General features: G+C 39.7%; 4 protein-coding genes across 4 annotated transcripts; all 4 read left to right on the top strand.

The window, feature by feature from the left end:
• The first annotated feature begins 2,389 nt into the window (after positions 1–2,389).
• On the top strand, positions 2,390–4,220 carry LOC135943744 (ankyrin-3-like). Its single transcript, XM_065490408.1, has 3 exons — positions 2,390–2,432; positions 2,495–2,641; positions 2,695–4,220. The coding sequence occupies exons 1-3, from the start codon at positions 2,390–2,392 to the stop codon at positions 4,218–4,220; spliced, it is 1,716 nt and encodes a 571-aa protein (XP_065346480.1).
• Positions 4,221–8,008: 3,788 nt separating this feature from the next.
• Positions 8,009–9,839, top strand: LOC135943745 (poly [ADP-ribose] polymerase tankyrase-2-like). Its single transcript, XM_065490409.1, has 3 exons — positions 8,009–8,054; positions 8,117–8,263; positions 8,317–9,839. Exons 1-3 carry the CDS (start codon positions 8,009–8,011, stop codon positions 9,837–9,839), a joined length of 1,716 nt encoding a protein of 571 aa, XP_065346481.1.
• Positions 9,840–11,299: 1,460 nt separating this feature from the next.
• On the top strand, positions 11,300–12,930 carry LOC135943747 (poly [ADP-ribose] polymerase tankyrase-1-like). The gene is made up of 3 exons (XM_065490410.1): positions 11,300–11,351; positions 11,405–11,754; positions 11,851–12,930. The coding sequence occupies exons 1-3, from the start codon at positions 11,300–11,302 to the stop codon at positions 12,928–12,930; spliced, it is 1,482 nt and encodes a 493-aa protein (XP_065346482.1).
• Positions 12,931–20,939: 8,009 nt separating this feature from the next.
• On the top strand, positions 20,940–25,468 carry LOC135943748 (uncharacterized). Its single transcript, XM_065490411.1, has 3 exons — positions 20,940–20,976; positions 21,033–21,963; positions 24,052–25,468. The coding sequence occupies exons 1-3, from the start codon at positions 20,940–20,942 to the stop codon at positions 25,466–25,468; spliced, it is 2,385 nt and encodes a 794-aa protein (XP_065346483.1).
• Positions 25,469–25,686: the final 218 nt, after the last annotated feature.

Raw genomic sequence — 25,686 nt, forward strand, 5'->3', positions numbered from 1 at the left:
TTGACGGTTTGTCTGCGTCTTAGCACGGATAAAACCTCTTGCTGCAACACATTTGAACCGCGTCAAAGCGCTTTGACAAGTTTTGACCATGTCATTTTGAGCAGGATATTTTTGACATGGATAAAGCCTCTCATTGCGATACGTTCTAACCGTGTCATCGCACTTTGACAAGTTTTATCCTTGTCGTGACAAGGTTTAACCTCGTCACTACGTCGCTGACCAGCTTTTTCCTTGTCAGCTTGACTCATTTTAGATACAGTGTAGATTTGATTTGTTTTATTATGAATGTAGGGTACCTACATTCCGTCAAACAATGACCATTCTTCAACACACAAATTCACACAACAGACAAATCACATTGTTTGACGAGCATATATAAACCGACGCGACTCAATTCAAAGAGAGAATTCCTGCAGCAGCCTAGACGACCGGACCAACCCTGAGGACAAACTGGACGAGGACCCTGTAAGACGTAAAGATCGCCATCGCAGCAGGACGATTTTGCTTCCGTCCCCAATGTTGTCGATCGCACGCCTGGGCCTAAGCGGTACCACACTTCGGATGCTGCGCCCCGCTTCACCGAAGTCCCTGACGAACCCACTCGGACACGTCCCGAGTCTGTATTCCGTCCCACTCTCCGAGCCTCACTACCACTACACATTCAGCCGCGCAGCCCAGTCTACTTATTTCCGATGTCGTCCAATCTACCACAAGTCGCAGTCCACACACGCAGCCAACAGCAACAACTTTAATAAAATTCTTAACATAGGAAAATACTGCGCATCGTAATTCTTTCCTATATGAATAATATACAACCGCTTGATAATATAATGTTTCAAAAGAGAAATGAAAAGGTAAACCTTCTTTTTTAATGTGCAACTGCGCTTTTAGGAAATGCTATAGGAAATTCGCGCGTCAAATTTCACTATCTTGTTGCCATTCAGAAGGTGGAACTCTAGTTTTTTCCTAAATAACGAAGAATGCGCTGCAGTTATTAATCCTATGTGTGGTGTGGTGGGCTTTTAAAAATAAAAGTGCCGATCTACTATCTAACCAACTGATTGAATTTTTTAAATATTGAAAATCAAGTGGTATAGTTACATAAATTAAATGCCTGAAGATTGAATTTGTATTGCACACCACAGTTAGGCCGCTTTTATTAAAATTTTCAACTGTCTCTTTCTCTTAATCAATTTACTGTCGCAATCTAATCTGTTTGCATTTTTTATGCTGTAATAGGCATGCGCCATACCACCTGTTGCATGGCTGCTAAGGAGAGTGAGATCAGGAGATAAAGAATTTTGAAACAATATCTGGCTAAAACCAAAGATATAAGGTTACAATTAGCATTTAAAAAGTTTTAACTGGTTTATAATTGTTAAAAGGTAATTTCATTACCAAGATGCAGACTTTTGAATTTACAGTAAGTACATATTTTCTCTTTTTCTCCTCATCTCACACATCACAATTCATCTGCTGGACCAGCTGGGAGGTCTCCTTCATCTCCCTCTCTTTTGCTCGCTTGGTGCAGCGGCTGCAGCTGCGACTCACAGTGCTACTCTAAGCCTAGAGCAGTGAGCACGTAGCCCCGCATACTCTCCTCAATTTCTCGCCTGAAGCAGCGTCAGTTATCCGTAAGTCGCTAACAATAAGTCGTATTTTATATACATGTCTGGAATAGTCGGCCTGAAATTCCAAATTTAATACCCATTCCTGTCACTAAAACCTCGTGCTGTCGGCTCGAATTGCCTCTATTCAAAGAATATAACCCCTATTTTGCCTAGGCACTTTTACTGACGCAAATATAAAAATGAATTCCGTCGTTTGTACAGTTTTCTCGATTAACTTTTAGACCGATGTACAGAGATATACTTTTTTAAATACGCATCAGATAAAATTTATAAAATAATCGCGAATACACATACCATAACGCAGAAAACAAAGATTGCTAAACGCTGAAGCTGCTATTATAAATACGATGGATTTTAGACAAAGGAAGTGTTAATATGGCACAAATTATTGCGTATCGAAGAATTAATCTACAGATTTCTAAGATCACGTTGTTGAAGTTATATTTTTAATTTAAAAGTGAGTAAATAAATAATGAAAATTTTCTTCTCCTTGTCGGACACGCCACTGCGGGGACAGTGTAATTGTCAACCGCTGACAATGAAAACACATGACTCGGTTTTACAGACAATGCATATAAGAATCTATTTTACAAAAATAAAGCTCTAGAAAGCATAAACTTGCAAAATGTTTTGCACAATTATTCCAGCATTCAATTAGTGTCAAAAGCAGGAAAAAATGAAAGAATAAATCTATGCTATACTGCGGTAAATAAAAAATAATTCTTTCTTTTTTTGTTTGCAGCCACGACTAAGCAACGATGAGCAGCAAAATGGAGAAGAGAACTGTAACAAATACCGAAAGTATGAACGGTGGGTTATAATCCTTAGAAATTTGAACTCGTTTTTACAAATTCTTTTCTCAGATGTACTAAAAAATAACACAAAAAATCCTCCAAAGATGGAAATGAAGTTGGCTGAACAGCAAAAAGAAATGCTAGAGACCAAACTTGACTACGTCAAAGCGGAGGAAAAGGATAAGGAAACTGTAGCAAATACCGGAAGTACCAACGGTGAGTTATAATCCTTAGAAATTTGAACTCGTTTCCACAAATTCTTTTATCAGGACTCAAGAAGGAGCCAGAAAATCCTCCAAAGATGGAAAAGGAATTGACTAATCAGCCAAATGATATAGTAAAGGCCAAGGTGGACTATGTCAAAGCGAAACGAGGCAACCTTCCGGCTCTGCACTTTGCAGCCTTTAAGACGGATGTTGAGGTTTGCCGTCATCTCGTTGAACAGAAGGGTGTCGATATAAATGAATTATGCAGTAAAAATGGCGCTACTGCTCTGCACTACGCCGCCATGAACGAACATCGCGGAGAAGATGTGATCGACTACCTCCTTGAGAAGGGATGTGACCTCGAAAAAACAGATAGACATGAAAAGAAGCCTGTATTTTACGCCCTCAAAGTTGGAAATTATGAGCTTGCAATCAAACTGTTCCACCTATCACAAGATCGTCGAAACCTTGAGAGTAGAACGAGCTTGCTATGCTTTTCTCTAGAGATGAACAACTTGGAATTCGCTAAATACGTCTCTAAGAACGATGAGATTTTATGCAAGGATCGAGATTATGATCTTGAAGTTATTCTGAAAGCATGCAAGTATGGAGATTTAGCGATCTGCAAGTGGCTGCATGAAGAGGTCAAAATACACTGTACGTGGATTTGGGGAGACACAGTGAAAAACAAAATTCTTTGTCATGCAGCTTGGAACAGATACTATGCAAGAGAAATCCTTCAATATCTGTTCTCAAGGTTCAAATCCTCCACTGATGAAAAAAGAAATGCGTATGGGAACGCTCTTGTGGCAATTTTTCAAAGAAATACGTTCAATCCTGTAGGGGCAGAAATGTTTCTTCAGTTGTTAGGTTGTAGTAATGTTAGGTTCAAAATATCAGGATTTACTTTGATGCATTACGCCGTGACAAGCAGTCTAGCCGCAGTGCAGTTTGTGTACGGAAAGGACATACGCCTGATCAACGTGGTCAGTGACGATGGTGCTACTGTTCTCCATATCGCAGCAATGTTGGGAAACGTGGACATATGCATGTGGCTGATCAATCTCGGACAAGACATCTACACTGCAAACAAAAACAATCATGGAACTTTCCTCCATTACGCTGCTCAGAACGTGAGCTGCGGGGACTTGATCATTAAAAAATTTGGACATAAAGTGCTCAAATTGTTAAACCGAGGCGACAAATATTCCTACACTCCCCTTCATTGGGCCGTGATCAACAAAAATTATGCAATTGAAATCTCTAGAACTTTGCTAAACTTTGGCGCCGATTTGAGCGTGAAACGAGAAGGAAACAACTTCCTTCACTTTTGTATCGCTCAGGGCAATTTGGGATGTGCCAAACTCATACACGCCAAGAATTCAAATTTGATCAAGAAAAAGGGTGAAGGAGGAAAAACCACACTGCACATTGCTGCTGACAACTTCAATGAAGAAATCTGCGCATGGCTGGTGAAAGAGGGGTGTGATCCCCGAGAATTGACCGTCGGAGGAAAATCTGTGCTAGAATCTACTTGCAGTGCGGACGCCAAGAAGTTTTTCCAATCGGTGATCACAACCAAGAAATAGACATATTTTCAAGAGTCAAATCATTGAATTAAATGTCGCATTCTGTATACTAAAATTCGCTGTACAAAATTAAAAGAGTTTTCCGCAAGATGAAAATCTGTCTTCGATTCCACTTTCACTGCAGAAACCGATAATTACCTTATTCTGTCAGTATCAGTATAGAATGTTCCCCAGAAAAAAATACCATTCCTAAAAGGTTATTTACTATTAATACTCTTAGAAAAAGGCACAACTCTTGTGCTTTATTCGTTTACTCCAATTTAGTATCAGATGTTTTCAGAAATTTTGACACAAAGCTGCAAACGAAAACTTAATTATCACGGGGGAAAGATAGGGACGTGGATCTGCACAGTGAAAGCGCATTGGTCCGCTAATATGCGCGACTCACAATATAAGGACTCTTATTTATTGGAGGGAGCATTATGTATTCCAGAGGACCTCGTAAATGTGAGTCAACAGAATATATTTGAGTCTAAATTATCCAATCACCCTCTTCGTAAGAAATTCCAAGCATTTTCAATGTGAGGGTTAAAAATGAGATTTTCAAATATCGCATGCATTTTCTTCATTACCTCCATTACCTCATTCTTCTTGGGCTTTCAAAACCTTTCGGATGGCCGCTAAATACATTGCGATAAGGAGCGAGATCACCTTTAATTATTTTGAAGCACAAATAGAAGTATTTAGTTTAGAATTGAATATAAAGTACTTTTAATTAATATGAACTTTTAAAAAGGTTTTTTGAATAGCATTAAGTAGGGTTACCCAATTATAAGGACATGACTTCTTTTATCTTCCTCATCTCACACTTCACTACTCATCTCGCCAGGACCAGCTGACTGCTAAAGCGGTTACACTGTATCTAAAATGGGTCAATTTGACAAGGAAAAAACTTGTCAAATTGACGATGACTGCGTTTTAACAAGCTTTAAACTCGTCACGGTTTTAAGCTCTTGACTAGCTAAAAGCTTGTCAGAGCATACTGTCACTGACTAGCTTAAAACTAGTTAAAACGGGGTCATCGTCAATTTGACAAGCTTAAACCGTGTCACTGCTGGCCTGCCGCCGCTGAACGCTGGCCGCCGTGGCGTACGCTGGACGCTGGCTTGCAACCCCGTGACCGCCGCGTACGCTGGCCTGTCACCCCACGGCCGCTTTACGCAGGCCACCGCACGCTGGCCGCCGCAGCTAACGCTGGATGCTTCCAATTAATGCGACGGCTGCCTCGTTAAAAATTTTAAACGTCAATTTGACAAGGAAAAACTTGTCAAATTGACAAGCCTGCCGCTGCTGGCCGCCTTCGCTGCGGCCACGCCACTACCGCTCGCTGCCCCCCGGTGTTGGCCGCCTCCTCCGCGGCCGCTCCCGATGTTGGCCACTACCGCTGGCCAGCCGCTCATACGTTCGCCGCATCCCTGGTGCTGGCCGCCTCCGCTGCGGCCGCTCCTGGTGGTGGCCACTACCTCTGACCGGCCGCCCCTATAAGTTACGCTGCCTCCGGCGTGGCCATCCAATCGCTCGCTGCCCCCGGTGTGTTCGCCGCACGACATTGCTTTATGTTATTTATCCCAATTAAATAAAAATAAATGCGGTGTGTGGAACATTATACGTCTTACCTTTTTTGGTTTAATCCAGCACCAGAGGGACCACGAACACCAAATTTCGCACAATTTGGAGATTTAATGTGCATATTCCTCAAAGCGTCCGACCTCGAGCGGGAATATGCACAAAAAAATCAAATGCATCGCACTGCTTTCCCGGATAAAACTGGACGCACGTCGTTAATGACCGTTGGTGTTGTTCAAAGTCTGAGATTGGAAGCTCACGCGAGATTGACGGTTCGCCTGCGTCTTCGCACGGATAAAACCTCTTGCTGCAACACGTTAGAACCGTGTCAAAGCGCTTTTACAAGTTTTGACCATGTCATTTTGAGCAGGATATTTTTGAAATGGATAAAGCCTCTCATTGCGACACGTTTGAACCGTGTCATCGCGTATTGACAAGTTTTAACTATGTCATTTTAAGCAGGATGTTTCGACATTTGATAAAACCTCTCATTACAACACGTTCTAACCATGTCATCGCACTTTGACAAGTTTTATCCTAGCCGTGACAAGGTTTAACCTCGTCACTACGTCGCTGTACAGCTTTTTCCTTGTCAGCTTGACTCATTTTAGATACAGTGTAGATTTGATTTGTTTTATTATGAATAATATACAACCGCTTGATAATATGATGTTTCAAAAGAGAAATGAAAAGGTAAACCGTCTTTTTTAATGTACAACTGCGCTTTTAGGAAATGCTATAGGAAATTCGCGCGTCAAATTTCACTATCTTGGTGCCATTCAGAAGGCGGAGCTCTAGTTTGTTCCTCAATAACGAAGGTTGCGCTGCAGTTATTAATCCTATGTGTGGTGTGGTGGGCTTTTAAAAATAAAAGTGACGATCTACTATCTAACCAACTGATTGAATTTTCAAATAATATTGAAAATGAAGTGGTATAGGTACATAAATTAAATTCCTGGAGATTGAATTTGTATTGCACACTACATTTAGGCCGTTTTTATTAAAATTTTGAACTGTCTTTTAATCAATTTACTGTCGCAATCTGTTTGCATTTTTGATGCTGTAATAGGCATGCGCCATACCACCTGTTGCATGGCTGCTAAAGAGGGTGAGATCAGGAGATAAAGAATTTATAAACAATATCTGGCTTAAACCAAAGATATAAGGTTGCAATTATTAGCATTTAAAACGTTTTAACTGGTTGATAATTGTTAAAAGGTAATTTCATTACCAAGATGCAGGCTTTTGAGTTTAAGTACATATTTTCTCTTTTTCTCCTCATCTCACACTTCACAATTCATCTGCTGGACCAGCTGGGAGGTCTCTTTCATCTCCCTCTCTCTTGCTCGCTTGGTGCAGCGGCTGCAGCTGCGGCTCAGTTCAGTGCTACTCTAAGCCTAGAGCAGTGAGCACGTAGCCCCGCATACTCTCCTCAATTTCTCGCCTGAAGCAGCGTCAGTTATCCGTAAGTCGCTAAGTAAGTCGTATTTTATATACATGTCTGGAATAGTCGGCCTGAAATTCCATATTTAATACCCATTCCCCATTCCTGCCACTAAAACCTCGTGCTGTTGGCTCGAATTGCCTCTATTCAAAGAATATAGCCCCTATTTTGCCCAGGCACTTTTACTGACGCAAATATAAAAATGAATTCCTTCTCTTGTACAGTTTTCTCGATTAACTTTTAGACCGATGTACAGAGATATACTTTTTGAAGTACGAAACAGATAAAATTTTCGAAATAATCGCGAAAACACATATCGTAATGCAGCAAACAAAGATTGCTAAACGCTGAATAGCTGCTTTTAGAAATACGATGGATTTTAGACAAAGGAAGTGTTAATATGACACAAATTATTGCGTATTGAAGAATTAATCTACAGATGTCTAAGATCACGTTGTTGAAGTTATATTTTTAATTTAAGAGTAAATAAATACTGAAAAATTTCTTCTCTTTGTCGCACACGCCACTGCGGGGACAGTGTTATTGACAACAGCTGACAATGAAAACACGGGACTCGGTTTTACAGACAATGCATATAAGAATCTTTTTTACAAAAATAAAGCTCTAGACAGCATAAACTTTCAAAAAATGTTTTGCACAATTCTTCCAGCATTCAATTAGTGTCAAAAGCAGGAAAAAATGAAAGAATAAATCTATGCTATACTGCGGTAAATAAAAATTAATTCTTTCTTTTTTTGTTTGCAGCCACGACTAAGCAATGATGAGCAGCCAAATGGAGAAGAGAACTGTAACAAATACCGAAAGTACGAGCGGTGGGCTATAATCCTTAGAAATTTGAACTCGATTTTACAAATTCTTTTCTCAGGTGTACTCATAAATAACACAAAAAATCCTCCAAAGATGGAAATGAAGTTGGCTGAAGAGCAAACAGAAATGCTAGAGACCAAACTTGACTACGTCAAAGCGGAGGAAAAGGAGAAGGAAACTGCAGCAAATACCGGAAGTACCAACGGTGAGTTATAATCCTTAGAAATTTGAACTTGTTTCCACAAATTCTTTTCTCAGGACTAGAGAATGAGCCGAAAAATCCTCCAAAGATGGAAAAGGAATTGACTAAACAGCCAAATGATATATTAAAGGCCAAGGTGGACTATGTCAAAGCGAAAAGAGGCAACCTTCCGGCTCTGCACTTTGCAGCCTATATGACGGATGTTGAGGTTTGCCGTCATCTCGTTGAACAGGAGGGTGCCGATATAAATGAATTAAGCAGTAAATATGGCGCTACTGCTCTGCACTACGCCGCCATGAACGGACATCGCGGAGAAGATGTGATCGACTACTTCCTTGAGAAGGGATGTGACCTCGAAAAAACAGATAGTAATGAAAATAAGCCTGTATTTTGCGCCCTCAAAGCCGGAAATTTTGAGCTTGCAATCAAACTGTTCCACCTATCACAAGATCGTCGAAACCTTGAGAGTAGAACGAGCTTGCTATGCTTTTCTCTGGAGATGAACAACTTGGAATTCGCTAAATACGTCTCTAAGTTCGATGAGATTCTATGCAAGGATCCAGATTATGATCTTCAAGTTATTCTGACAGCATGCAAGTATGGAAATTTAGCGATCTGCAAGTGGCTGCATGAAAAGGTCAAAATACACCGTACTTGGTTTTGGGGAGACACATTGAAAAACAAAATTCTTTGCCATGCAGCTTCGAACAGATACTACGCAAGAGATATCCTTCAATATCTGTTCTCAAGATTCAAATCCTCCACTGATGAAAAAAGAAATGCCTATGGGAACGCTCTTGTGGCAGTATTTCAAAGAAATACTTTCAATCCTGTAAGGGCAGAAGAGTTTCTTCAGTTGTTACGTTGTAATGTTAGGTTCAAAATATCAGGATTTACTTTGATGCATTACGCCGTGACAAGCAGTCTAGCCGCAGTGCAGTTTGTGTACGGAAAGGACATAAGCCTGATCGACGAGGTCAGTGACGATGGTGCTACTGTTCTCCATCTCGCAGCAATGTTGGGAAACGTGGACATATGCATGTGGCTGATCAATCACGGACAAGACATCTACGCTGTGAACAAAAACAATTTTGGAACTTTCCTCCATTACGCTGCTCAGAACGTGAGCTACGGGGCCGTGATCATTAAAAAATTTGGACCCAAAGTGCTCAAATTCGTGAACCGAGTCGACGAATATTCCTACACTCCCCTTCATTACGCCCTGGTCAACAAAAATAATGCAACTGAAATCGCTAGAACTTTGATAACTTTTTGCGCCGATTTGAGCGTGAAACGAGAAGGAAACAACTTCCTTCACTTTTGTATCGCTCAGGGCAATTTGGAATGTGCCAAACTCATACACGCCAAGAATTCAAACTTGATCAAGAAAAAGGGTGAAGGAGGAAAAACCACACTGCACATTGCTGCTGACAACTTCAATGAAGAAATCTGCGCATGGCTGGTGAAAGAGGGGTGTGATCCCCGAGAATTGACCGTCGGAGAAAAATCTGTGCTAGAATCTACTTGCAGTGCGGACGCCAAGAAGTTTTTCCAATCGGTGATCACAACCAAGAAATAGACATATTTTCAAGAGTCAAATCATTGAATTAAACGTAGCATTCTGTATACTAAAATTCGCTGTACAAAATTAAAAGAGTTTTCCGCAAGATTAAAATCCGTCTTTGATTCCACTTTCACTGAAGAAACCGATAATTACCTTATTCTGTCAGTATCAGTATAGAATGTTCCCCAGAAAAAAATACCATTCCTAAAAGGATATTTACTATTAATACTTTTAGAATATGGCACAACTCTTGTGCTTTATTTTTTTTTTTGCTCTTTTGATGGTCATGCTTGGAAGAACGGATACGAGCCAATTTCAAAATTTCAAACTAACTTATTGCCACGAAACTGTCATTCTGAAAATTTTCTTGCACATAATTTCACGGACATCAATGTGACTGTGTTTATTGTTTATTATTTATTCACACCGTAAAATTTACATACATGTTAATAACAGTTTGTCAAAAAATTTAAAAAACATATATAGTGAAAAAAGGCACCATTCCTGACAAACTTCTCGCCAAAACTCTACCCGGGAGGGCAGAACGGAATGGGCCTGGAATGTACCTAATTAAATTAAAGGGGTCTGTCACCGTGAAAAATCGATTTCTGGGAAACGGTCGTGTGTATTCCTGTATGGTACTAATAACAGTATAAATTTAAACTCATTTTAAATTCAATAATATTGTTCGCTTAACAATAATTGTCTCCCAATAGTACCACAAGTGATTTCAATTAAATTGCCAAACACTCTAATAATATTATTTAAAATACAAAGTAATCTCATTGAGGACCAAAACATATTTATACTATTAAGTCCTCAATGTCCTTTGATTCAAAAATATTTTCGATACAGGATAATGTTGTTCATTTGTTAATCTATTTTATACTCGATTACCGTCAGCAATGTTTTCCATTGGGCGAAACCCCGCTTGCCACTATATAACCGTGGACCAAATGGCACACTCGAGTCACTTGAGAGTTAATTTTCCACGCGTTACCACGGGCTGGTGTGGAAGACGTCCGCAGATATTCTTCTTTAATTGGCAGAGTGAGTGGTGAGAAACTTATAGTTAACTGAGCTTATCAATTCTTCTTATCAAATTCAATTTTGTAAATTAAAGCGAGAACTGTGCATGCGTCTGAGTGGGCTTTAACTTCTTTGTCAGATCCGTAATTCTTCGGTTCATTCAATTCTCTCCTTTATTTTTGGTATTTCTTTCTCCCCCAATGGCTCTGCTGCTTGGAATACAAGCGTCTCAAGGCACAGACTGAATTTAAAAAATAAAACAGCGACGGACTTGCCATATATATCATAAATCTATTAAAATGTTACTTGGTAGAGACAAATGAGTACGGTATCCAGCATTCAAAGAGTGTCAAAAGCAGAAAAAATTAAAGAATAAATATTTGCGACACTGCGGTGAATCAAAAATAATTCTTTCGTGTTTTGTTTGCAGTCACGACTAAGCAAAGATGAGCAGCAAAAAGGACATGAGAACTGTAACAAATACCGGAAGTACCAACGGTGAGTTATAACCCATAGCAATTTGAACTTGTTATCATAAGTCCTTATATCAGGAGTTCTCAATAACACCCCAAAAAACCCTCCAAAGATGGAAATGAAATTGGCTGAAGAGCAAAAAGAAGAGCTAAATACCAAACTTGACTACGTCAAAGCGAACAGAGGCAAGCTCCCCGCTCTGCACTTCGCGGCCATGGTGTTGGATGTTGACGTTTGCCGTTACCTCGTTGAACAGGAGGGTGCTGATGTAAATAAAAAAGGCAGTAGATATGGCGCTACTGCTCTGCACTTCGCAGCCTTGAACAAAACCCATGGAGATGCTCTGATCGACTACCTCATTGAAAAAGGAAGCAATCGTAAAGAAAGAGATAAAGATGATCAATGGCCTTTCGATTATGCCCTGAAAGTTAGAAATTTCAAGCTTGCAACAAAATTGTACTACCTATCACCATGTTGTGAAACTTTTAAATTAATGAAGAGCTTGCTACGTTATTCTCTAAAGGTGAAAAACTTAGAATCCGCTAAAGACGTCTCTATGAACGATAAGAAGTTGGGCAAGGATGATGAATATGATATTAACATTATTCTGAAAGCATGCAAGATTGCCGATTTAAGGACCTGCAGATTGATGCTTGAAGAGTTCAAAATTCACGTCAGGTGGCTATCGAGAGACACATGGAAAGTCAAATTTCTTTGCCATGCAGCTGCGAACAGAAACCATGCAAGAGAAATCCTTCAATATCTGTTCTCAATGTTCCAAATCTCCACTGATGATCAAAGATATGCCTATGGGAATGCTCTTGTGGCAGTACTTGAAAGCGTACCTTTCAATCCTGCAAGTGCAGAAGAGTTTCTTGAGTTGTTAGGCTGTAATATTAGGTTCAAAATATCAGGATATACTTTCATGCATTACGCCGTGACAGGCAGTCTAGCCGCAGTGAAATTTGTGCACGGAAAGGACAGAAGTCTGATCGACGAGGTCAGTGACAATGGTGCCACAGTTCTCCATCTCGCAGCAGCTTTGGGAAACGTGGAAATTTGCGAGTGGCTGATCGAACACGGACAAGACATCTACGCTGTGAACAAAAACAATCATGGAAGTTTCCTCCATTACGCTGCTCAGAACGTGAGAAACGGAGACTTGATCATTCAAAAATATGTACACATGCTGCTCGACTTCGTGAATTACTTCGACGATAATTACTACACTCCTCTTCATTGGGCCCTGGTCAACAAAAAAAATGCAATTTATAATGCTAGAACTTTGCTAGACTATGGCGCTTCTTTGTGCGTGAAAAGAAATGAAAACAACTTCCTTCACTTTTGTATCGTTAAGGGCAAGTTGGGATGTGCCAAACTCATACACGCCGAGAGGATAAAATTGATCAAGGAAAAGGGTGAAGGAGGAAAAACCACTCTTCACATTGCTGCCGACCACTTCAATGAAGAAATCTGCGCATGGCTGTTAAGTGTTGGTGCCGATCCTCAAGAAACTACTGTTGGAGGAAAATCCGTGCTAGAATCCACTTGCAGTGCAGACGCCAAGAAGTTTTTCCAATCGGTGATCACAACCAAGAAATAGACATATTTTCAAGAGTCAAATCATTGAATTAAATGTGGCATTCTGTGTACTAAAATTCGCTTTACAAAATTAAAAGTGTTTTCCGCAGGATGAAAATCTGTGTTTCTTTCAGCGCTGAAGCCAAAAAATATTTTCTGCTGTGATAGTAGTGAATGTTTAAAGGAAACTCATTAAACATAGGGAAAGATAGAGACGCAGATCTGCGCAGGGCGAAAGCGTGTTGGTCCGCATATCAGCGCGACTCTCAAGACTATCATCTCAATCATCTGTTAGCAGAAGATCAAGAGCCGGTGTCATAATCTTTGTTATGTCTGCATCGCGTGCGCTATCTGTTGGCGGCTTAGAACATTAAGGGCTATTTGGTATAATTTTTGGGATTTTTATATCTTATATGGGTTGTTAAATTAAACTTTTATGTGTTTCACACTTTTTTGGTTAAAATATAAATAAATTTGATGCAAAATAAATAAAACGTACATTGTTTAGGGCCAATTTTTTTACGGCTATCGAACGCAGCCATTCTTTTATTTCAACATTTTTATATATGGTGCCGATGTGTATAGCAGTTCTCATGTTTCCACCCTCCAGCAGCTGGTGCTTGTACCTGGCGTACACAAACTTGGCGCCCTCTAGGAAATTAATCCCCAAGCAGTAGATCAGTAAATTGACAAAGCCCCTGAATTTCACCTTGGGATCTGCACCAATCCCGAGCAACGCCATTGCAGCGTCAAGGTTTGTATTCCTCATGGCCGCTTGAAGTGGAAAAAGTGGAGGGTCGTATATTCTGATGGGCACATTTACATACGGACGCACTATTTGAGCTAAAATAGTAATGAGATATGCACCTTTCATCTGCCGCAGCAAAAGAGAGTTGAGAAAGGCTGGCATATGAGCCACCATGTCAGGGTCATTGAGACGGTCAACCAGCCACGCGTAAATTCCCCAGTTCCACGCGCCAGTCAGTAAGGTGTCCACGCTAATCCCTGTTCCCGTCAGGTTGTAAACGAACTGAATGGCCCGTATTGGACCTTTCGCCACGCAGTGGTCAAGGAGTGTTTTTCCTTCGATTATCACATTATTCAAGTTGGCACCACGCTCAACAAACATTTTGACGACTTCAAAGTTCACCAATTCTAACGAGTCACTGGACATGACACGAACAAGAAGATCCGTCGATTCTTTCCTTGTCACGCCATTCTTGATGTGGTCCGAAAACATGAATCTGGCGATTTCCTCGCCATATTTCGCGTTGAGTGCGGCGTACCGAAGAATTTCAAGTTGCCATTCTTTGCTCTTGACCAAATTTTCGTCGATTCTGCTGGCGATCTCGACAATCCATTTAAATTTTTCAATATTGGCGGTACATGCCGCATCATACGAAATGCTCTCATCGAATTCATCCTTGCCATTCACTCTGAACACTGACGGATCCATCTCAAAGGCATATTTCAACAAATCTAGATCTTCATGAATGCAATGCGAAATAAAACTTTTCTGCGATTCAAATGCGTTGAACAGCTTGATTGCAAACTCAAAGTTCCTCTGGCGGAGAGCTATTATAACTGCATCAAGACCAAAATTATTTCTCCTTTCCATTTCGGCACCGTGATACGCGAAGAAATCGATCAATTGCAATCCGTTCTCGCAGGAGTTCTTGGCGGCACAATGATACACGTCGTTGCCATTTTTGTCCGTCACGTTGACGTCTGCGCCTTGATTCAGCACGAGTTCCTAGCAAACCTCTAAATCTCCGAATTCTGCAGCAGCCAGAATCGCAGGAATGGAACCTCTGCATTCGTTGACGAATTCCAATTTTTCTTCAAGAGATGCTTTTGGGTACAATTCCAGTTCCTCGCTTGACTCGAATTCCTCTACAAAAGGAAAATTCCTAAAATTCCAATTCTGGGCATTACCCGACATTACTTACGGTCATTGTTGCTCTCTCTTGGGAAATCACCCATTTTTAAGGAAAACCTGAAATAAGATAAAAGGAATTAGATCCACAAATGCAAAAAGATACACACAATAAAGGGACAGACTAAAATATTTTAGCAGGTTTAATTGTATTTGTACATCTTTAGAAATCCCCCTGACCTGCTTAATAAATGCCACAAGATTCTTAAAAAAGTTTACAATTCGACTCTGAAGGAATTCAGTACAAAAATTAAATAATTGACTTATTCTTCAAGAAATTTTCTTTTAGGCCAAGAAAATAGAACATACCTTAATAAAATCGGTTTCACTGCAGGAGCAGCCCCCTCACTCGTGATTTCTGCTGCTTGGCTGCTGACTTCTGAATAAAACTTCCGTTAATCGAGGCAACAGCACCCTTAAAAGGTTAAGCAGCGCATGCTCCATTTCTTGTAACGGGGAGGGGACTTTTAAAACTTGGCGCGAATATCTCACGTCTTTGACTGTTGAACTCCTGCGCAAGTGCGCAGCACTTCCTGCTCTCTGTGGCCATTGAGCTCACCGGATCCAAAAGTAACAATGCCGAGAGGTCGCAGGGCCCTGACTCAGGGGCCCCAGTGGAGCTCCAAATTAGCCATTGATTAATTAATAATTTCAATTCAATTGACCAGTTGCATAAACCCTTAGTGTTCGAAGTCGCCAACAGATGGCGCAACTAGACTCTTTCTTTAAAAAATTTGTTTTAAGCGGTTTTAAGGCATTTCCGCTAAGATTTCAGACTCAATCTAGCTATTTTGCATTTTTTTAATTAATTTGCTTTTTTTGACGGACTGAAAACCAAAATCGGTTCAGCCATTCGCCGTAGAAACGTTGGAAAAGATTTTTTATTTCAAAAAATAGTTTTTCACGATTCTACGGCGATCGACTGAACCTATTTTGGTTTCCAGGACGTCAAAAAATAGCAAATTAATTGAAGAATGCACAGTAGCTAGATCGAGTCTGAAATCGCAGCGGAAGTGCCTTAGAAGCGAAAGTTTACGGTGGTGCCATCTTTTGGCGGCTTCGAACACTTAGGGTTTATGCAACTGGTAAATTGAAACATGTTTTTATACATGTTTCAATGCACATACCACCTGGCTCATGTCCTTGTGACAAGTTTTATTTTATTCTTCCTGAAACGTACTGTCCCTGATAATCCAAATTATCCCTTTTACTATATGTAATTACATTTATAAACGTTATATTGAATAATAAAAACCGAAATGGTTATAATACACAAACTAATCGATCTAAAACGATTCGGTAATTTTTTCTGGCTTTGATATATTTTCTTAAGTTACACAACTCGAAGAAAAGACACGACGATTCTTAATTTGCATGGCCTTTGATTTTCTAATTTCGACCTTGCGAGGCCTGATTAAGCTAAAAATTGCTTGGGAACCCAAGCTAAAAAGAGCCATTGAATTCTTTTTCTCCGTCATTCTTTAGCAGCTGTGAATAATGGGAATTGTGCGAAGGGTACAATTGTATAAAGCAACAAAAGATTGACAGGGCGCTGCATTCCAGAGAAGTGAAAAATATTTCTTTGTTATTTTAGGTCGCTCTACCGCCGCTTTTCAGCCCGGCCAGTGGTGGCTAGGCTATGCTGACAAAGGATCCTTTTGTGGCGACTGCATTCCAAGCAGACCCTCAGTTAAATTGTAGAGAGGGTCCACATTTTCGCTTTTGTACCAGAAAGGCAGGAATGTCTTTTATCTGGGAAATAAATAAAATAACCAGAGCCGACTGATGTGCGACCCAGACCCACCTCCAATTTCACGCGGCAGCTGTATTTTTGTACAGCAGCCACGCATTTTCTCTCCTATGCGAATATTCGAAAAACACTCAGAATTAAATTAAAATAATTGAAGCATAAGAGAAAATTTAAGGAAAAAAGTTTGCTCTGCGATTAATTAATAATTCACTGAATGATAAGTAAAAAAGGCAAATAATGCAAGCGATCAAGTCGCTGAAAAAGTTTTCCAGTGACGAAAATTGTTGCTCAACAAAATATACTTGGCTGCAGAGGCGAGAGAAATTTCATCTGACAAAAAAGGTTATCGTTTGGATGGAATTTCCATTGTGTAACTTAACAAAAGCCCAGAAATATTTTTCAAGGCAGCGCAACGTGAGCGGGCCTGTTTATAGGAGAGGAGAGAAATATTAATGGTTGTTTTTCTCACGTGGTGGAATAGCAGGAAAGCTTCAAAAGTGGTCTCGTCGTGTTAAATTAATGTGTAGAAAGTGCATTTAATTTAATTTTATACGCAGATGATTAGGAGTGCATGCCTGCGAAGCCGACCAACAATCTCTTTGAATTAATAACTATTAATTTAATTCAGAGGGATAAATAATATTGTTGGCAAGAGTTTAAACGCTTTTAAGCGTGCTGAAATAATTAATTGTCAATAAAATCAAATAAATTAGGGGGCATGAAAATTCACGCAATTAATAAAATTTTATTTTCTCACGCTAGCGCCGCACTTGGACCTTGGACGATGTAATTAATTTTACTTTTAAAACTTAAACTGGCATAAGTTTGACTATCAAACATTTGAAAGAAATAATAACAAATTTGTTGTTAAAGAAACCCAGCAAAAAAAATATTAAAAATGAGGAGAAGCGCCGCGCGAGCACAGCTGATTGTGAATCTCGCCCGTGTCAGCTGAAATGGATGTGAGAGAGATTTGACACGAAACGGGAGAGAGAAAAGTCGCTTGCATGAGCTGGACCTAGGTGGCGCAGCACAACCACCAAATTAAAACCCTTATTTATTTCAATAAAAATTGCCAATAATGCAAACAATTTATTTTTGCTATTTAATATTCTTAAATCAAGTTTGAGCTTCGTTCTAAAATTTGTTTCAAACCAATACGATACTCTCAACTGTAGTTATAGCTATTTTTATTATTTTACTCTGACGCAAAGACATCAAAACTCATACATTACATACATGGTTGCTGTCGCATTACGTTAGGCTGAACGTATTACGCAATAATTCGATCGGAACTTCCTTAAATGGTTATCATCAAGAAGGCATAAAGAGGTAAATAGTTGTTAATTGATTTTCTGTAGGAGGAATTTTTAGATTAATGATAAAAATCCCCCAGCGAGATCATATAAACACCACGCAGGATGAGAGGTCACGTGACTTAATCGCTCGATTCTATTGGCAGAGAGAAAGCATGCGAACCTGCTCTAGGCCAATGAGATCGCGGAATCGAGTCACGTGACTGCTTACGTTTGTTTCTGTCTGTACTCTTGCTGGGTGCGGCAGATGTCTCTACTGTCGCTAAGCAGCATTTGCATTTGCACACTCTCAGGGTTTTACGTGACGATAATACGATCAATAATATTTGTAACGAGGTAATCAATGTAAAATATTCGGGTGCCCAAAGGGGAGAGAGTAGAGGGAGAGTCTCAGGTTATACAACCATACCCCTCACGGAGGGGAGCGCTCGCACACACACTCGCGACGGGACTCTCCTGCTGGCGGCGGACCGGCCAAGTCGGGCCACTTCTCTCTCTCTCCCTCTGCTCATCCCTTGGGTAGCCGCTCTGTACAACTAGCGTCGACTTCCCTAGAGTAAATATACCCACAGGTATGTTGTTCCAAGATACACAGATTACACAGCTGCTTATTTACTCTATGGACGAGCTGATTAAGCCGTCGAACCCTTTCCTGTAATTACGGCTATATAAGAGAATATAAAGCTCATAGCTCGTGAGGAATCGGCACCGCTGACACACACAAAAAAAGACTCGTTGCACATATTTTTCAGTTACATTCTGAATGTAAAGCTTTCGTTTGGCTACCTATTACGGCTTTATTATACCTTAAATTTCGTCACTGGGGCGATGGCGCTATCAAAATTTTTACAATTTAGTAACGTGTGTATGTCGTCACTCTTATTGTCATACTCTTGTTTTAGCTTTTAATATTTTGTTATAAGGGTAGTTATAAGTCCTCACTAATTACATTTATATTTGGCTTGTGTATCTTTTTGTTTGAATTAAAAGGTTAGCATAATTTTTCAAAAGTTTAGTTAATACAAAATTTCACTCCAATATAATCCAAAAACTAAATTTGCTTTTAAAATTTTTGCAGATCAATATTCTTTCGCCGATTCCTGCGTCAGGATCTTCTGAATATTAACTTCGAACTTTCACCCTTTCAATATGGCTGGAAAAATGAAGAAGTCCAGTAGAAACAATGAGAAGAAGGACGAGAAGAAGAAGAAGGTGCTTCAGGTAGTAAAATTTTAAGAGCCCGCTGTTACAAAAAAACTGTTCTTGTAAATTTGTGCTACGGCCATTACGATTATATTCGATTTATGCCTTTAAAAAACGGTTTATCCATTGCTATCTGGAATTTATTCTTTTCTGATAATTGACACTCATTAAGTAAAATTAATTTTTTAATACGCTCCCATATATGCATCAGTTACTTTAAATTTCAGACGATTTGTATCCTATTCTGTGTTTGGTGCAACTGAAATTTGCGATTTTTGTTTCATGTGTACGTTTTGCAGAAGGCGAAAAAGCAGGAAATTCGAGACAAGGCTTTTGACAAATTTAAAGCAATGTTTTTTGAACAATTGCTGATGGAACAAAAAGAAGAAGCAAAAGCAGAAATAAGGAGGAGGAAGAGTTTTGATGAGCTGAAAAGGCAGGCATATTCGAAGAAAAAGAAAAATGATGACGATAAAGGAGGACTCGGCAAGAGAATAAAGACGGACGGACCAAGCAGGCAAGGATTCACTCGTTTAATTTATCAAATTTACAATTAAAAGTCTGATTTTTATGTATCAGTACTGAAATTTAGTAATTTTCTAACAGTTTCAATTATTTTTAGCTCCGTAAAGGATCCAAGCGGCCCAGAGAAGAAAAGGAAGAAGAAAAACGACATTTGAAGAGAAAATAAGAGCATGAATACGGATGAACAGCTGGACGTGCAAAATATCCAGAAGAATGCGATTTACTGATAAGTTCCTAGAATTAGTTTTAGATATTAAAAACTAATGTAGTTTAGTTGTGCACCTAAATTTGTACGAAAAATGTATTCAAACCTTAATTCAGGTTGCAAATGAAAATGTATTTAGTTAAATCTTTTTGAAACAGTGGCCAAAAATAGCTATATGTTCCCTCTATCCGCATACATTTTGATTTGTGTCCTTTTTGGCCTGTATACTCACGCCCATATCTTTAGTAATCCTGAATAAAAACGATATTAAAGAGATACAATTGGAACGACACGTGCGTGTGTTTGAATTTCCCACGCATAAGCAACCATTAAACGAACCGACCAATGGCTGCGAGGAGCAGATCATATCAGGGCATGAGAAGAAGTGGGACGAAGAGGAGAGAATAAATCAGCTGCAGTGGGGATGTTAACAAAGTTTCAAAATTGTTGTTGACGTTGGAAAATTCGACAAAAGTTGCTCTGGAACCGATCTCAGGGTGCGTTACCCTGAAAAAGGACATCAGAGTAGGTCAGGTGATGACGCTCGATTCGTTTGAGACTTCGTGACTTGATATCCATCAATCCTTTGAATTATTAAACAATTAAAACCGCACAGGAATAAGTTCTGAACAGGAGTTGATGAGCAGTCAAAAATGTGAGATTCGCGGCAAGGTTTAAAAGTCTCCCTCCCTTTACAAATAGACGGAGCATGCGCTGCTTAACCTTTCAAGGGTGCTGTTGCCTCGATTAACAGATAAGGTTTATTCCAAAGTCAGCCAGGCAGCAGAAATCACGAGTGAGAGAAACGCTCCCGGCACCCGCAACCTATTTTTAAATTTTATTGAGGTAGGTTTTATTTTATTGGTCAATAAAAGAAAATATCTTGAAGAAATAGACAATTATTTATATATTTGAACTTTTCCTGCGGTCGAATTATAAAAACCTTTTTAATATTCTTGCGGTGTTTTAAGCAGGTCAGGTTTTTTAAGGTAAATACCAAACCTACTAAAATATTTTAGTCTGCCCCTTTCTATTATTTATCTTTTTGAGTTCGTGGCACCAATTCCTTTTATCCTATTTCAGATTTTCCTTAAAAATGGATGATTCCCCAACAAGAGAGAGCAACAATGACCGTAAGTAATGTCGTGAAATGGCCAGAATTGGAATTTTAAGAATTTTCATTTTGTAGAGGAATTCGAGTCAAGCGAGGAACTGGAATTCGACCCAAAAGCATCTCTTGAAGAAGAGTTGGAGTTCGTGAACAAGTGCAGAAGTTCTATTCCTGCGATTCTGATTGCTGCAGAATTCGGAGATTTAGAAGTTTGCCGGGAACTCGTGCTGAATCTAGGAGCGGACGTCAACGTGACAGACAAAAATGGCAACGACGTGTATCATTGCGCCGCCAAGAACTCCTGCGAGAACGGATTGCAATTGATCGATTTCTTTGCGACTCACGGTGCCGAAATGGAAAGGAGAAATAATTTTGGTCTTGATGCAGTTATATTAGCTCTACGCCAGAGGAACTTTGAGTTTGCAATCAAGCTGTTCAATTATTATGATTCGCCGAACAGTTTCCTGTCGCATTGCATTTGTGAAAAACTGGAAACGTTGAAATTCGCTTTTGAGAAGGACGCGTCAGTGGTCAAAGTGAAGGGCAGTGACGAATTTGACAGGGAAATTTCGTATGAGGTGGCGTGGATGCACAGTCTTGAAACGTTTAAGTGGATCATTGAGATCGCTGGCAGCTCTAATTTAGTCGAAAGTGAAGAATGGCAACTTAAAATTCTGGAGCATGCCGCGCGCAATGACGAAGCTGGCGAGGATATTGCCCGCTTCATGTTTTCTTCCTACGCAACTAACTTGACCAGCGAAGATTTGACAACTCTTCTTGGTGTTGTCATGTATTCTTGTTTTCTGCCTTTTGTGAACTTGAAAGTTATTGCATTATTAATTGAACATGGTGCCGACGTGAACGTGAGCATAGAAGGGAAAACACTCTTTGATTACTGCGTTGCAGAAAATTCTTTAAGGACCGCCCAGTTTTTGTACGAACTGGACCAAGAGAAGACGATTTGCTCGCGCACGTTGTTTTACGCGGCTTGGAAAGCGGACGTTGCGATGTGCGAGTGGCTGCTCGGGCTTCCCATGAATCCGCCCTTCAAAGATCAAATTCTTTTGTTTCTTTGCGCCGCTTCACAGAACGAGATATACGGCGAAGAAATTATTAGCTACTTTATTCACGCTCCGGTCCTCCCTGCAAATGTTAACGTTCCCATTAATTTTTACCAAACTCCTCTCCAAGTGGCAATGAAAAATGGAAATCTCGGAGCTGCAGAAGCTTTACTGGAAATTGGCGCCGACTTTAACATAAATTATGGGACCAACCGCCAAGTTTGTGTTCCCCAAGGACAAGAGCCAACTGCCGGCGGGTGCTTTACAGGAAACCGCTATGCATATCTCCAAAATGTATAAAACCAGGAAATGGGACTGTGGCTAATCAGTGTCTCCTTTTGGACACTGGTCAACTCCGATATAAGTTTACTATTTTAAGAAAGAATTACACATTAATATATATTTATCAAAATTGAGTCTGAAATTTTATAAAGTACAATAAAATAATATATAAAATATCAAACAAGCAAATGTTTTTATTGTATAATAAAGTTCCCTCTGCTAAATCTTGTGTGGCCTCCATCTGCTTGCTTATTTTACTTTTGTTAAGCTGGTCAGGATTCTTTCAGTGTCTGTACAATTTGCATTTTTTTAATTTTAGCCTTTTCATTTCGTTCAGCCTTATCAAAAAAATTGGCGATTGATTGTAACATTGGTGAAAACAACAGTGAGTTAGAAAAATCCCGTTAAGTAACGCATACGGAGATTTTTGGTTATTAGCCTGTATAGTACAACGGTCTGAAGAAGGAAAAATTCCAGTCCACTGGCTTCTCTGGAATTCATCAACGTGCTTAAAATGACAGGAGAAATTCCTGCTCTTTAAAGTCTTTTGTTCGCGGTAAGCCTGCTGGCTGATGAAGAGACTTGACAAAAATTCGTGAACAAAATACGAAAATGTCAACGTGACGGACAGAAATGCGGTGACGACGTTTTCCATCGTGCAACTGATATTGGTTTCTTTTAGCGCTGCAGAGCTAAGAAAGAAAGAAAGGGAAAATTCCAGGGAAGAAAATGCAGTCATATATTCGCTCTAATTTGGAAAAACATCGAGTTTGCGATCAAGCTGTATAATTTCTATCAAAATCAGAGGGCATATTTCTGTATCATTGCTTTCGCAATCCACTAAAAATATTGAAACTTGCTTATGACTTTCGTGGCCAAACTCAAGGGCAGTGAAAATTTCGACGAATTCACCAGTTTCATAAACCCTTTAGTGTACGAAGCCACCAACAGATGGCGCAACCATAGACTTTGTTAAAAATTGATTTTTTAAAGAACTTCCGCTGTGATTTTGGACTCAATCTCGTTTGGTTTTCAGCACGTCAAAAGAAAAAATATTAAGTAAAGAATGCAGAGTAGCTAGATTGAGTCTGATATCGCAGCGGAAGTTGCTTTAAACTAAATTTTTAAGAAAGTCTATGGTTGCGTCATCTGTTGGTGGCTTTGAACACTAAGGGCAAAAATGAGAAGGAGAATTTATAGTAGCTTAATTCAAGCACATTATTCTTGCTAAATGTTTATCAAAACTGCTGCTGAGACTTTCCAAATTTAAGAAATATAAAAAATATTAATTAAAGAAGAATTGTTTAATTAATTTTTAATTTATATACAGCTAGCGCAATCAATGATAACAAAAAAATCAAACACATATTTTGCAGCCGATTAAGATTTGTAACTTCCTCCACTCCTTATTAACTTGACGAACCCTGGTTCATGCGCCGTGCAACTGCGGAAGGTGGGAACAGTCCCCCTGATTTTAATCTAAAGCAGTCAGCAAAGTGACAGAGGAAAAAGAGAGGGCTGCTCTAGCCTGTGATCTTTTATATTATTTAACTTATTTATACAAGTAAGTATAAGCTGTGAAGAAGTTATAGTTATTAATATGTTTATAAATAAACAGGAAAATAATTTAACTGATATAATTCTTATATTTTCCAGGATTTTTAATAAAAAATGGATGAATCATATTTTAGTGATGACTCAAATGAAAGTAACTACCGTGAGTAACAATTTTGATTGTTAAAATTGGAATTTAGCCATTTTTCTTTTGTAGTAGACATATCCACAGATGAAGAAGAGCAATTCGAGGAATTCGATCAATCGGCATCTCTCAAAGAAAAGCTGGAATTTATCCACAGTGGCAACTGCTGCCCCAAAATTCCAGCCATTCTGCACGCGGCAGAATTCGGTGATTTAGAAGTATGCAAGGAACTCTTGGAGCAGGGCGAAGACGTCAACGCTACAGACGAACATGGCTACGACGTCTATCACTGCGCGTCTTTGAATAAAATCTGCGGTTTGGAACTGATCGATTTGTTTGCAGCCCACGGTGCTGAAATGAAAAGAATAAGTCGCTCTGGCTTTGATGCCGTCTCGCTCGCCCTCAGCGATAAAAACGTAGAGTTTGCGATCAAGCTTTTCAATTTATACGAATGGCCGAACAGCTTTCTTTCGTGTTACCTTCGTAAAAGTAACGACTTGGAATTGATGAAATTAGCTTTTGAGAAGGACCCATCTGTGGCCAAAGTAAAGGGAGAAGACGGATTCGACAGGAAAATTTCGTATAATTTGGCGTGTTGGTCCAATCTAGAAGTATTCAAGTGGATTATTCACGTAGCCCGCAGCGTTGAAGAAGATGTAGTGAAACAGAAAGAATGGCAACTTCAAATTCTTAAGTACTCTGCTTTCAACGACCACGGCGAGGATATCGTCAACTTCATGTTTTCCTCGCTCATCAGGAATTTGACGAGACAAGATTTGACCCCTCTCCTCGTTACTGTCGTGTCATCTAGGATGCCTCAAGCTGTGAACGTGAAAGTTGTTGGACTATTAATCAAACATGGTGCCGACGTGAATGCAAGCATAAAAGGAAAATCCCTCCTTGATCACTACGTGGCGTTGAATTTATTATCGGCTGCCAAGTATATGCACGAATTGAACCCAAAGGAGATTTGCGCGAGCACCTTGAATTACGCCGCAGCGAAAGCGGATGTCGAAATGTGCCATTGGCTCGTTGGACGTCGCATGGCCCCCAAGATGAAAGACTTAATTCCTGATTTCCTCAACAGCATTACACGGAACCACCAACACGGAGCAAATCTCATTCGTCACTTTGCTCCAATTCTGAGTGATTATGTAAATATTGCCTCCGGAATGAAGCCATATGATCTTAAGAGTCCACTTCAATCAGCTATGGATAACAAAAACCTCAGAGTCGCTGAAGCTTTGCTCGAAATCGGCGCCGATTTGAACGTGAGATATAGGACCCTTAATCTGCTCATCTACTGCTTGGGGATTAATTTTCTGGAAGGCGCCATATTTGTGTACTCCAAGGACAAGAGCCAGCTGCAGGCGGGAATAAGGGACACCGCTATGCACATCGCCAAAATGTATAAAAACCTGGATATGGAGCTATGGCTGCGTATAATGGCAGTGCACCCTTTTGGGCACTGATCAACTCTCTTTAATTTATTTCTCGGGAGAATTATTTAATTTTTCAATGCACGTAACGTATATTTCTATATACTTTTCTTTTTTAAGAAGTATTTTCATTTCAAGATGGACAATCTGATCTTATAGCTAATAAATAAATAACTATGCGAACTAAAAAATCTTGTGTTATTTCCAACTAATGTGCGCTTCCCTAACTATATATGGATATAATAACAATT

This window comes from Cloeon dipterum, chromosome 4 (genome assembly GCF_949628265.1).
Source record: "Cloeon dipterum chromosome 4, ieCloDipt1.1, whole genome shotgun sequence".
Lineage (NCBI taxonomy): Eukaryota > Metazoa > Arthropoda > Insecta > Ephemeroptera > Baetidae > Cloeon > Cloeon dipterum.

Coding starts and splice junctions, on each gene's coding strand:
- LOC135943748 (XM_065490411.1), top strand. CDS start 20,940: ATGGATGATTCCCCAACAAGAGAGAGCAACAATGACC. Junction 20,977..21,032: donor AAGAGAGAGCAACAATGACC/GTAAGTAATGTC, acceptor TTCATTTTGTAG/AGGAATTCGAGTCAAGCGAG. Junction 21,964..24,051: donor TGGAAAGCGGACGTTGCGAT/GTGCGAGTGGCT, acceptor ATTGGAATTTAG/CCATTTTTCTTTTGTAGTAG.
- LOC135943747 (XM_065490410.1), top strand. CDS start 11,300: ATGAGCAGCAAAAAGGACATGAGAACTGTAACAAATACCGGAAGTACC. Junction 11,352..11,404: donor AAATACCGGAAGTACCAACG/GTGAGTTATAAC, acceptor TCCTTATATCAG/GAGTTCTCAATAACACCCCA. Junction 11,755..11,850: donor CTTTCGATTATGCCCTGAAA/GTTAGAAATTTC, acceptor TATTCTCTAAAG/GTGAAAAACTTAGAATCCGC.
- LOC135943745 (XM_065490409.1), top strand. CDS start 8,009: ATGATGAGCAGCCAAATGGAGAAGAGAACTGTAACAAATACCGAAA. Junction 8,055..8,116: donor AACTGTAACAAATACCGAAA/GTACGAGCGGTG, acceptor TTCTTTTCTCAG/GTGTACTCATAAATAACACA. Junction 8,264..8,316: donor AAATACCGGAAGTACCAACG/GTGAGTTATAAT, acceptor TTCTTTTCTCAG/GACTAGAGAATGAGCCGAAA.
- LOC135943744 (XM_065490408.1), top strand. CDS start 2,390: ATGAGCAGCAAAATGGAGAAGAGAACTGTAACAAATACCGAAA. Junction 2,433..2,494: donor AACTGTAACAAATACCGAAA/GTATGAACGGTG, acceptor TTCTTTTCTCAG/ATGTACTAAAAAATAACACA. Junction 2,642..2,694: donor AAATACCGGAAGTACCAACG/GTGAGTTATAAT, acceptor TTCTTTTATCAG/GACTCAAGAAGGAGCCAGAA.